This window comes from Periplaneta americana, chromosome 4, assembly GCF_040183065.1.
Source record: "Periplaneta americana isolate PAMFEO1 chromosome 4, P.americana_PAMFEO1_priV1, whole genome shotgun sequence".
In the NCBI taxonomy this organism is placed as follows: Eukaryota; Metazoa; Arthropoda; class Insecta; order Blattodea; family Blattidae; genus Periplaneta; species Periplaneta americana.
The window spans coordinates 22,601,574-22,615,834 of record NC_091120.1 but is presented as its reverse complement, the minus strand read 5'-3'; the positions used below and the strand labels follow the sequence as shown (position 1 = coordinate 22,615,834).

At 34.6% G+C, this 14,261-nt stretch overlaps 1 protein-coding gene across 2 annotated transcripts in view; it reads left to right on the top strand.

Annotated features, from left to right (window-relative positions):
- The window catches only part of Lcch3 (Ligand-gated chloride channel homolog 3), a 145,326-nt gene that overhangs the window by 42,539 nt on the left and 88,526 nt on the right, over positions 1 to 14,261 (top strand). For both annotated transcript variants that reach the window (XM_069822958.1, XM_069822957.1), the window contains exon 2: positions 12,154 to 12,260. In XM_069822958.1, coding sequence (XP_069679059.1) covers positions 12,154 to 12,260 — 107 coding nt within the window. The remainder of the gene's footprint in view (positions 1 to 12,153; positions 12,261 to 14,261) is intronic.

The following is a 14,261-nucleotide window of genomic DNA, read 5'->3' as shown; positions in this document are numbered from 1 at the left end:
TTACAGCATGGAAAGTTTTACTTAACGTTGGTATAAAACTAAATAATACATGATTATTTTCGGATGATCAAATAGTTCCACAATAATATTCCGAAGATGTATACTCTTTGTAAGTTCATACATATGTAGGGTAAAATAGGGTCTGTTGAACAGTCGGGCATGTTGGACACTTTGTACTTTAACGTGTTACTTCGCCACTTATGGGCACCACATTCTGCTAGAAGTCAATGACGGAAGTACCCTCACTCGTTGCTACTTCCGTCATTGACTTCTAGCAGAATGTGGTGCCCACAAGTGGCGAGGTAACACGTTAAAATACAAAGTGTCCAACATGCCCGACTGTCCAACAGACCCTAATTTACCCTATGTATACTTTTTGCTGGTTGAGTGGAAGAGAAGGCCTTACGGCCTTAACTCTGCCAGCTAAAATAAATTATTATTATTATTATTATTATTATTATTATTATTATTATTATTATTATTATAAGATGAATCTCAAACTGCAGTGCATATACGTATAACTCTCACAGATTGCATAACAATAATATTTTAAGGTTTTCGCTTAAAAAAAACTGCCTTTTAAATGTGGAAAGCTACCCGAACAAAAATTGTAATTAATGATTAAATAATTTATCAAGTGTACCACTTCATTAAATCTGTTCGCGATGTCTCATTTAACAGAGATATAAATGCAAAGAACATTCCGCGTAAATGTCGAAAAATACTGAATGTGGTACAGTGAAACAAACATCAAGTAAAAACACTAAAATGTGATAAAATCATGCTATAGCTACAGTGCTATATGACTATGAAATGTGCACAGACTACCAATCTTATAATAGCTGCAGAGATGGCGTAGCTGTCTTAGATCAGTGAAAGGCTACACGAGAATTGACCGAATAGATAATGAGGACATCAGATAATAATTACGAATCAACTCGCTCTCCGAGCAAATCAATAGCTGTAGACAGAGGTGGGGAGAACACCTGCTGCGAAGGGAGGGTTCAAGACTACCAAAAATGCATATCAGTACATGCCAACAAAGGGGTGGGCAGCAAGAGCGGATTCTTCTCTTTCACGGGAAGCCATATGATTTCTCTTCATCCCCTTTCTTCCCCGCCGAACACCGCGCAGCGTTGATTCAGTGACGGATGAATATTAAGCTTCCCCGTTTAGAGACTGGATCCGCTCTCGATGCCCAGCCCTGTGCCAACAGGAAAAAAGAGATATGAGACGGCCAGGAGAAAAATGGGGATTGTAAAGCCAGTACAGGCCTTCAGCCTGAAAGTAACATGATGAAGAGCATGATGGTGATTACCATTATTGTTCACTACTCAAATATTTACAATACTATATAAACTCACTTACTTTTACCAACCATACGATACAGCATATTTTAATGCACTTAAAACGTACAAGATAACTAAAAATGCAAAGAAACCTAATATTTACTGGATACTATCTACTACTACTACTACTTATTATTATTATTATTATTATTATTATTATTATTATTATTATTATTATTATTATTATTATTATTATTATTATTATTGTCATTTCCTTCTCACGGAAAACTACTTCCCTAAAATTGTCATAATTACTAAGAAAGATTGTATTAGAGATCTTGGTATCTTGCTTGATTCTAAATTATATTTCCATGATCATGTGCAATATATGTATACCCATTCATTAAGAATGCTTGGTCTAATTAGATCTATAACTTATTCTTTTTCTACTCCGATGTGTCTATTAATTTTATATTATACATTGGTTAGATCCAAGCTTGAATATGCATCTGTTGTATGGAACTCCATTACTTCCACTGACTCGGCTAAATTGGAGAATATTCAAAGAAAATTTATTTCCTTGTGTTCTTACCGATTTTTACCTAATTCCGTTTATAAATATGAGATTAACTGAAAATATTTTAATTGCTTTAGTTTATTTGCTAGACGTCAAGATCTTGATTATTTATTATTTTGTGTAAAATACCGTTTTTGCTATATGAATTTTTTTTTACGATTTAAATTTTTTTTTAATTCAAAATGGTGGCAGTTCACTGTGCAGTGATGAAGCGTTTCCCTCATAACTCATAAACTTGTTAACTTTTTCATGTTCTCTCTGTTTTATTTTATTGCTGAAACTCATGTTTGCAATATCATGCTCTTTCAACTACATTCCTTAATAAATAATATATATTTTTTATTTTGTGTTAGAAGACAATACTGATATTTGACCATTTTTGTTAATGAATTTATTTTTATCAGACAATCTAGCAAAGGTAGAGGAGTGATCTTGCATCATATTGTAGATATGACATGCATAAATGCACACAAAAAATTTCTTCACAGAATGTTGGTTAGTTTTTGAGTTATGTGAGAAACGCTTCATCAACTGAATTTTGAAAAAAAAATGTAAATAATTTTTATGGTAAAAATATTTTTTTTCATATAGCAGGACAGTGTTTTACACATACTAATTTTCATTATTGTACAAGATACAGTAATGGAGGAAAAAAATGTTTAACTTTTCCAAAATTTTACTGCTGTAAGCTGTACCTAACCCCTTAAGAGTATTGACTGTGAATTATTCATAAGCAATATCAGTCTTCGTATTCCTGCTAAGGGTTTAAAATTTCATAATTTTTTTTATAATAGAAATTCTAAACCTCTGTCTCCGGTCTGCAGATGTATAAAATATGCTAATTTGCATGGATTGAACTTGGATCCATTTAATGTGTAAGCCTAGTATACACTCTTTGGGGTTTTATGTCAGTTGCTATTAATTTATGTCTTTTGTTTCGATATGTATTATAATATTATTCTCGTCATCTTATATATCTTTGTAATACTATTTATATGATTCCATTCTTTCATTTGCAATTATCATCTTATTTAATTGTCATTATTTTAATAATTATTCCAATGTACTTAATGTTTTTGTTGTATTGTCTTGTGCTGAACTGTAATTGGCCCCTGGCTGTTGTACAGCACATTTAATATTAGTAAATAAATAAATTTATTATTATTATTATTACCATTATCATCATCATCATCATTCACATCATTAACATTCCACGTATTAGACCTAGTGGTCTGTTTACAGTCTCCAGCCATCGTTTCTCAGATCTCCGTAGGTTCCTGCTACCTCTTGGAACGTATGATAAGATTCCATTTGGCAAGCGAATATAGGGCATTCTGGCAACGTGTTCTTTGCAGTTCAATGTATATTGATTTATGTGTCGAATAATTGGGTCTATTTTTAATTATCTGAGTATGTCCTCATTTCTTCTGTGGTCAAGCAGTGGATAGCCAGCAGTTCTTCTCAGGAACCTCATTTCTGCTGCCGTTAAATCTTTCTTCATTTGCGCTCCTGATATTACACGCCTCATTGTGATGTCGTATGTAAGAACTGGTCGTGCAAGAGTTTTGTAAAAGCTTAAAATTTTAATTCAAAATCACAGTTTCAGCCAAATATTAAATTGTTCCTAGAATCTTTAATTTCTCACTTACTTACAAATAGCTTTCAAGGAATCCGGAGTTTCATTGCCGCCCTCACATAAGTCCGCCATTGGTCCCTATCTTGAGCAGGATTAATCCAGTTCCTATCACCATATCCCACCTCCCTCAAATCCATTTTAATATTATACTCCCATCTACGTCTCAGCCTCCCGAAAGGTCTTTTCCCTCAGGTCTCCCAACTAACACTCTATATGCATTTCTGGATTCGCCCATACGTGCTACATGTCCTGCCCATCTCAAACGTCTGGATTTAAAGTTTCTAATTATGTCAGGTGAAGAATACAATGCATGTAGTTCGGCGTTGTGTAACTTTCTCCATTCTCCTGTAACTTCATCCCTCTTAGCCCCAAATATTTTCCTAAGCTTCTTATTCTCGAATACCCTTCACCTCTGTCCCTCTCTCAAAGTGAGTGTCCAAGTTTCACAACCACACAGAACAACCGGTAATATAATTGTTTTATAAATTCTAATTTTCAGCTTTTTCGAGAGCAGACTGGATGATGAAAGCTTCTCAACTGAATAATTACAGACATTTCCCATATTTATTCTGCGTTTAATTTCCTCCTGAGTGTCATTTGTATTTGTTACTGTTGCTCCAAGGTACTTGAATTTTTCTACCTTTCCAAAGAAAAAAATTTCCAATTTTTATATTTTCACTTCCTACTATGTTCTGGTCACGGGATGTAATCATATACTTTTTTTTTAGTTTACTTTCAAGAAAATTTCTGCAATTAAAAATTACTTCGTAGAAGATGAATAACTTAAAGCTATTCTAATCTATGAAAATTTGTACTTAATATCAGACTCAAATATCAGAGTATGAAATTCGTAATATTGCACTACAAGCTAGCAGCTGTCTGTATATCCTCACGCTATGCTGCCATCTAGCGACTGCAAAAGAAGTCACGTTTTAATCTTGCATGCTTTGATAATTTTCAAAAGTATCTTCTTTAAATTTAAGTTTTACTGGTAAAAGTGGTCGCCACTCAAAATCTTTACAGGTTTCCGAGTTACGGCCATTTAAACAAAGGTGCGTTTTCGCTTGGCGGAGTAATAATAATAATAATAATAATAATAATAATAATAATAATAATAATAATAATAACAATAATAATAACAATTTTCGCTGGCAGAATTAAGGGCATAAGGCCTTCTCTTTCACTCAACCAACCTTAAACAATACAATACATATTTAAATTACGAATATTTACACTACACTTAAAAGGTTCTCCAGCAATATTCTTCAGTTAAGTTTTGACGACTAGTAGACTACATATTTATTTAAATTTAGATAAACCTATAAGGTAAAGTAGTAACTTAATTTATGAGCTAATTTAATTCAATCAATTATAATTAATTTGAGATTTGAGATAGCTAGTAAAATGATGAAAATTAATTTAATATAAGCTTACTAGAACTATGTTACAGAGAGAAAAAAATATATAAATCTAAAATATATTTCTATAATGAGAATATTAATGTAATTACCATTAGAGGTTTTGTAAATCTATTTCGAGAAATTAATGGTAATAATAAGAATGGACAGATGTCAGTTTCATTATATGTAATAAATATTAATCAGAAATTAACTTGTTAAGTAAGAATTTATGCAATTTTGACCTAAATGAAGTTATTGTCCAACAACCCCTTACATCACTCGGAAGCGAGTTCCAATTTCTAGCAACTGACACTGTATGAGATGAAGAATATAAAGATGTCTTGTGGTAGGGTATAATGAGTACGAGTAAATTGTTATGATGAGATCTTGTACTTACCTAATGATATGCGGATAAATTTTGAAAACGAGAAGCCAAATAGATTGGGGTAGCGGTGCGCAGAGTTTAAAATAAGAGAACAAGAGAATGCAGGGCTCGTCGATCGCTTAGCCTTAGCCAAGATAGAGTTTGGAAAGACGGGGAAACATGATCATACTTACGAATATTGCAAATATAACGGACGCACGCATTATGCACACGTTGTAACCTCTGCTCAAATTTGCATTTAGGTTACTTAATATAATATCGCAGTAGTCGAAGTGTGGCATCACGAGTGTTTGAACAAGGATTAATTTTAATTTATCAGGAAGAAAGTGCTTTAATGAGTGAATAATAGAAATTTTTTTTGGAAGTGTGATTCACTTTTTCATTCCATTCTGACGACTCAGCCTTTTGTTTGTTGGAATCTCAACGAAAAATTTTTCCTCAGCTTTCTTGTACTGCGGCCTGAATAATTTATCCGTCTTGAGCTGTTCTACGTAGATAGTAAATCTCAAACGAGATGCCATGTTTTAACACCGAATTAGGCTTCCGGAAAGCTTCGTTCAATTCCACTCTAACCGCCTAGAGATAGTGAGTCCATTTTGAAATAACGTGAGGTGATGGGATCTGATTGGCTCTTTCATCAATGACGTCAATATAGCATTAACAGTTTAGCGGACCAAGAGGGTGCGAAAACTCTCTAATAGCAAAATTAGTAGAACCGTTAAATTTTTAAGCAAAAGTGCATATACGAAGCGCCATAAATCCGCGTCCCAATTTTATTACATGTGAAGGAAACGCGAACCTTACAGCCTGACTAATAAACAGAACTGAGACTCATGGCTGGCCACACTTGTACGGTCATAAACCTAATGAAGATATACGACGGGAGGCCCGTTTAAAAAACATGCACCTGCTCGTAAATATGTGCAGAGCTGTCGGGCTTAATCTCGTTTTGAGAATGAAGTCAATTGTACGTTATACACTCATAAAATACCTCTAAATTTTTCTGACATGATAATATTAAGTTATATTATGAAACTAATTCATAATGCTATAATTTATTGCATGAGTCAGTGATTAGAAAACGAGGAATGGACAATAAATATAGGCCTATTGATTTGTATTATAAATGAATTATATTTATGTATAAACACAATAATAAATTAATGCACAAATATTACTTAAGAACCTTCGACCAATGTGAATTTTACACATACTTACTTACTTAATTACTTACTGGCTTTTAAGTAACCCGGAGGTTCATTGCCGCCCTCACATAAGCCCGCCTTTGGTCCCTATCCTGTGCAAGATTAATCCAGTCTCTATCATCATATCCCACCTCCCTCAAATGCATTTTAATATTATCCTCCCATCTACGTCTCGGCCTCCCCAAAGGTCTTTTTCCCTCCGGCCTCCCAACTAACACTCTATACGCATTTCTGGATTCGCCCATACGTGCTACATGCCCTGCCCACCTCAAACTTCTGGATTTAATGTTCCTAATTATGTCAGGTGAAGAATACAATGCGTGCAGCTCTGCGTTGTGTAACTTTCTCCATTCTCCTGTAACTTCATCCCTTTTAGCCCCAAATATTTTCCTAAGCACCTTATTCTCAAACACCCTTAATCTCTGTTCCTCTCCCAAAGTGACAGTCCAAGTTTCACAACCACACAGAACAACCGGTAATATAACTGTTTATAAATTCTGACTTTCAGATTTTTTTGACAGCAGACTGGATGATAAAAGCTTCTCAACCGAATAATAACAGGCATTTCCCATATTTATTCTGTGTTTAATTTCTTCCCGGGTATCATTTATATTTCTTACTGTTGCTCCAAGATATTTGAACTTCTCCACCTCTTCAAAAGATAAATTTCCAATTTTTATATTTTCATTTCGTACAATATTCTGGTCACGAGACATAATCATATACTTTGTCTTTTCGAGATTTACTTCCAAACCTATCTCTTTACTTGCTTCCAGTAAAATTCCCGTGTTTTCCCTAATCGTTTGTGGATTTTCTAATAACATATTCACGTCATCCGCATAGACAAGCAGCTGGTGTAACCCGTTCAATTTCAAACAATAATAATAATAATAATAATAATAATAATAATAATAATAATAATAATCCGTGGCACGACAGCCCATGAAGGACCACGACCGACCAGATGGCACGCGTGTACTTTGAGGGATGTGCTTTGCGTGTGCATTTGTTTTTCAATATGTAAACATTGAGGATTTACGTAGTGTATTAGTAGCTTATATTAAATACTCTTAAAAACAACTCAAAATGCCAAATTTTTGTTGTGTTCCTATATGTAAAAACCAGGGAAAGCTTTTTGCCTTTAATCTGGCCCGAAAGATTCCGCATATATGCTTTCAACTTTAAAAAAATATAACTAATTAAATTGCGCCTATTAAACAAAAAGACTACTTCAAATAAGGAATTGCTGGCTACAGTTTCATTTTGGAAGAGGGCAAAGAAAACAATTTTAATAAAAACATCTGAAACCTCGACAGCAAGCTATGTTAGCTTAGATTGTATGCAGTAGGCCTACTTGCAGGAGTCCCCGAAGTGTAAGAGTGCATTTTGCAATGATATGATACTTGACCTACAGTAAACTCTCGATGAACTGGGATGTTTATTATCTAGGACGATCCTTAGTGAAAAAATGTATAGGCCTATAGATAATATAGCCTATGTAACTTATCGAAACCATGTTTTAACTTCAAATTTTCAAAATCATCCTACATAGTATTCAAAACTGCATATCCTTAACCTACAAAACGCACGAATAATCGTGATACTACTGCGATCATATTGTATCATCCTATTACAAATTGCTTTTGTTCTTTCTGCAACTAGAGAAAAAAAGTACGAGAAAGTCAAGCCCCATAGTCCCTTCCCTATAAAGTAAAAGACATTGGTGGCTGCATATCCTGTTTATCGCGTACGGTACCTGTTTACAATACTTATGGTTAAAGAGGCAATATTCATCTTCGACAAAGTTCCTTCTTTTTTTTATTTCTGCACCTCCTTCTCAGAGTTCTCGTTTAGGTTCATGAACATTCAATTTACTCGTATCTATATCCTGCATACTGCAGATTTCCCCACCCATCTCTTAAGGAGAATAGCACAGTATTACACAAGTTTACGCTGTTATTTATTGTAAGACTTAAATTAAATTATGAGGTAAGAAAATACTGAATTATATTAAATTATACTAGGTTATACAAAATAATTATAAATATAATTTTGACAAGCACAGAAAACCAACAGGCGGGAGAACATAATGAACTGTAGCATATGGCATAATATAGCCCTGCGCCTCATGGAACACTCCTGCCATCTAACGGTAAAACTTCGCATAAGATATCCCTATTCACATATCATCATCTTTCAATTTGTAAAATCATATTTTTGTAAAAGGCAAGGGTCCAATAGACCTAGTACTTTTAATAAAATTTAAAATATTAAAAAAAATGATCATCATCATCATCATCATCATCATGATCCATACAATAGCCCGGATTAAGTTCACGGTGCGGCGTGCTGTACTTGTACAAGAGCGCGGCCGTTCGGCAACCCAATCATTCACAGAATAGGCGTGGTAAGCACAATAAGCCTCAGGTTGCAGTGTAAGCTTTCGGGTCCCTCTTCCGTAAAAGAGAGAAAAAAAAACATGTGCCTCTGGTTCAAATTCAACGGATTCTTACTCCTTGGTGAACAGGTAGCCTATGTGACTGAAATAGTCACAATAATGTGTGCAGTGCGGATGGCCTGACAATAGGGCTAATAACGAGCCACCGACGTAGCGCTTGCCTGCCGATCCAGAGTTGCGCTCGGGCGCGGGTTCGATTCCCGGTTGGGCTGATTACCTGGTTGGATTTTTCCGAGGTTTTCCCCCACCATAAGGCGAATATCAGGTAACCTACGTCGAATCCTCGGCCTCATCTTGCCAAATACCATTCCATTGACGTTAAATAACGTAGTAGTTGATACAGCGTCGTTAAATAACAAACTAAAAAAAGAAAGAAGGAAAACATTGATCGTGTGCCTTAATAATCTGAGTGTTTACATTTCAGTAGTACTACAGAGTATTTTGCTTAGTATCGGCGGCATTTGCCAAAGGTTCATGTCGAATGTCAACAGTGAATTGGCAAGGGTCCGAGATGTTTGCCTCCTACGTTTACTTCGACCAGGCGGCAATTCGGGTCATTAGCAGTAATAAATCGATCCCAAAACAAGAAGGGAGTGTTTCGGCGGCTCACAAGCCGGTCCCTAGCGCCAGAGGTTTAAATTGAGTCATTAGCGAACATCGCGCAACACGGTTTCCCAATCAGTCGGTCGCGAACTGATTTTGAAGCCGTACAAATGTAAAGGCAATTAAAAAGGCAATCATTCCTTTGACAGACTTCGTGACGTCAAGTGTGTTATTTCCAAGGACGCCTGTTTCACAACGCATAGTATGCTCACCTTGTCGACATGCTATAATGAGCGCATACATACATACATACATACATACAGTAGAACCCCAATTATCCGTCACTCTATTAACCGAATGACGGATTATCCAGCGAATAGGGATTATAAAGAATGGACACTGAGCAAATTTTCCTGTGTTTTGTTTCTCTGTGCGCCAGCGGCTAGTTCCACTTTCAAACGCTAGAGGTAGTGTAATCGAGCATACGCTAAGATAATAATTGAGAATAGAGTTAATGCACAGGATCCAAACATCGCCTACCTTATTGCACAATCCAGTAACGCTTTGCTTCAAATAAATTCAAGTTAACAGCTTTTCCTTATTTCTCAGTGACAAACTAGTTGTAATAATAATATTTTATATTTAAGATATAATACATTATATTATAAAATAATATAATACATTATAAAATTAAGTATCGAATTCGTTTAATATTTGTATATAATATAATATAGATTATGGTTTTACTTCTCGTAAGAGTTTTGTTTTTCCATTTTCAGCGCTATCAAATCATTACATATTTTAATTGTTGTTGGGGTCAACGTCTCAACTCTCATTATAAAGGAACTCTAGAGTCTAGACATTGCAGTTAGTGAAGGATTTATTATTTTATGGATCCAATTTATTTTATTTGAGTACATAATGTACCTAGATGTATTAATTGTATGTGTTATATTTCCGCTGTGTCGACTGCTAGCTGGTGTGATGTCAGCGCCAACTCTAGGGAGAAAGCAGAATCTGACGCTTTAGCTGGCTTGAAGGTCATTGAAATCAGTCCGGCTACATCAAAGGTACCGACGCGAAGTGTCCATTCTTTATAATCCCTATTCGCTGAATTACCCGACTGTCTATTTCTCGATCTTTTTTTTTTCTTCAGAAATAAATAACTTATATGAAGTACTGTTCTGTACATCATATTAGTAGGTTCTACATATTTTTTTTTTTTTTTTTGCTAGAGAGTGTTATTACAAGCCTTTATCGTTACACAACATTGTCTACTGTTCGAATTGCCGTTCTATAATATAACTAGTACATAAAACGTCTTCCACGGGTGTTAACAGAAAACGTGTTGTGCAAAGTATCGAAAAAAAAATGGAAACAATTGAATGGTTTGAGAAAGAGAAACTGTGGCTCATCTCGCATCAGAATACGAGAATGGAGTTACAACTGCGCGATTTAATAAAAAAACAAGGATATAGTGTTAAAAAGGATGTAAATCTACAATATGAGACCTCCTTTATTCCTGTCTTTCCTGAGACAGTCATTACAAATGGCTTCCTTGTCCCTTAAAAACCCGTCGTTGACAACCAGACTTAAATAAGTGAACTTCTGATGCACTACTCAGCATGTCAAATACAAGATCATGAAGGAAATCACAAAATTTTTCATGGTACGGATTATCTAATTTTTTCGATCAACCGTTCAGTCCATCCTCTTCATTACCACGGATAATAGAGGTTCTACTGTACATACATACATAAGACAAATTGGTTTCTTTACACCAAAAGTATGAATTCAAAAGATAATGTACCAAAGTCTAGGAAAAACTTAGAACGGTATAATTATTACGGTTTTGAGATATGGGCCCTGTACTTTGAATTCATTCCAGAAGCTTGTTGCAAAACTATGATCTTATTTTTTGTACGAACAACTTTTTACATGAATAAATCAAATTATTTTACGAACGAAATTATGTTCTTTTTTTTTAAATCAGAAAATTACTTCAACAAAATTTTATGAACGAAATGAAATTGTTATTTTTATGACATACTTATTTTACAAAGCTTATGAACGAAATGAAATAATTATTTTTTAATGAGAAACCTGCAGTAACAAAGTTTTATTACGGAAATGTCTTACTTTTCAATAACACCATACGATGAGAGCTCTATAGTTTTCATTTGACCCTGTCGACTCTCTAGAGGCCTTTAATTTAATTTGTATTATTTTCATCAATGTTTGTATTTTTTGTATTTATGTGTGCTATCTGGTAGGATGGAAGAGAAGACCTTATGGCCTTACTCCTGTCGGATTAAATAAATATTATTATTATTATTATTATTATTATTATTATTATTATTATCACAGAAACAGTGAGAAGAATCTCTTACATAATTATTTCTGTGTGTGTACACATTGTCGACATAGTACATAAACATATAGTGAGAAGATTTATTTGAATAATAATAATAATAATAATAATAATAATAATAATAATAATAATAATAATAATAATAATATCTGACAATATACATGTTTTCGTCTCAAATAATGAGAATTACAGTGCTTGTAATATTTCAATGCACTATACATGTTTCCGACAGCAACAGTTTGAAGAAATGTGTTATTCGTTAATTCGGTTTGTGTATTTTTGTCCACAGCAACGAGCAGCAGCTCCAATCACAATCGGACCGGCTGGAAAATGTCACCCAGACCATCTCTAGACTGCTGCAAGGATACGATATAAGATTGCGTCCCAACTTTGGCGGTGAGTCACTTTAAATAAGACTTGAACAATAGCAATTTCCATTAATGGAGAGAAAGTCGAGCCGAAAATGGACTGTTACAGAGACACGGTGCATTACTGAAATGTGTAAAGCACGACAATGTCCATAATGAGATGAACAACGATCGAGAAAGCAAGACTAACAGCGCCCGCAAAGTCGAAAACCCGCACGAAAATGTTGTATACGTCGCGACGTTGACGTAAAGACTGCTTGTGAGTGTTTCGAGACGTCGAGATTGATCACTCCCGAAGTCCCGAACGTCAAGTAGCCTTGAATGGCCGCAGTTGTTTATATCTGACTGAACTTTTATCTACTTTGGCAACTATATAAACAATCAAGTAGCTTATTTGAACCGTCCTCTCTACCCTTGAGTGTATAGGTAATAATCCATTCCTCAGTCTTTATTTAATTACTAGGCCCTTATTAAAAGGCTAGGAATTTTCTTTTCATATGTTTGAGATCAAGTGTGAAATCTCAAGTAAAAAGAGATTAACGTTATGTTTTATGTTTCTTAGAAATGCAAATTTATTTGAGAATTGTTTTTTTTATTTATATAGGCTAACCATAGGTAATATCATATAATAGAACCAGAACATTTTGATAACTAAGATACTGTTCTGTTTTGTATTTTGTCTCATTTAATCATTTGTAATGTTATTTATTTCAATGTTATTCAAAGTTACGAAATCTTTCCACGCCGACCAAATGCTATTTCGAGAATGATGAGCGAGACTCGAAGCGCTCGAGAATGACGAGACGAGAGAGACTCGAAAGACAAATGCAACGAACACAGCGAGCGAGAGCGGCAGTTAGTTTTGTTCATCTATAATAGTAACGTCCACTTATATGAAAGCTCCAAGAGGAGAAAATGTCCAGTTACATAATATACAAAATTTAAATGTCCAAGTTGGACTGGGGTCCAGACTTTAAGGGTGGTATTCATAGACATTTCGCAGCACGCGCTACGAGCGTACTAAGCTACCCCCGACTATCCACTGGTTACTAGTACAGAATTCAAATCATATCCTATCGCTAACACTGGTTTATAAATACGAAAAACGCTGATAATCCACCGAAAGCCCGCGCTAAAAATGTCTATGAATACGGCCCTAAAGGTCCAACGCTTAATTCAATGTAGTTTAATACCTAAAATGTCACTTTGTAAAAAGTTAGGGCCTATGTGGAAAATAGCCAGACTTACTACAAATAAATTATCAATGAATGTGAAGTACTAACTCTCTTTAAGTGACTTTATTACATTTATTCAGAACTGTTACAGCTGAGAACCATAAAAATAATTTAATCTTCATCTTCATGTGTTTTGATTCAGAATTCAGAATGCAGTTTCAGATGGTGGGAAATTGCTCTTAAGTAGCGAAGGATATATTTATCGGCTTAGAATTGTTGGTGTACGGCAGCGATGTCATCCCGTTCTAATCGAATAATAACACGCATTTCCCATATTTATTGTGCGTTTAATTTCCTTCCGAGTGTCATTTGTATTTGTTACTGTTGCTCCAAGATATTTGAATTTTTTTAACTCTTCGAAGAAAAAATTTGCAGTTTTTATATTTTTATTTCGTACAATATTCTGATCACCAGACATAATCATATGTCGCCCTAGTACACAACATAACTCTTCACATATACACTTTATGCCGAAATGATGTACACATTGAAAATGGGTCACAGTCCTGCAAAATTCGGAACCCGAATCTCGTAAGTGAAGTGGGTAGGAATTAGAAACAAACTTCAAACGGAATGTGAAATTTTATGTCGTTATTTTTATATGGCTTCTTTCTGTTTGTTATTTTCTATATTGTCTGTAAAACAAAAGTACTAACACCTATTTCTTAGCCTAATATTGCAGTTGTGTTTTAAACGTTAATAACATAATAAAGAGTAAAGAAGGAATATTCACACAAATTCCATAATAACTACAACTATACTGTACTAAGTGAATTAAACACATCATTCATAAA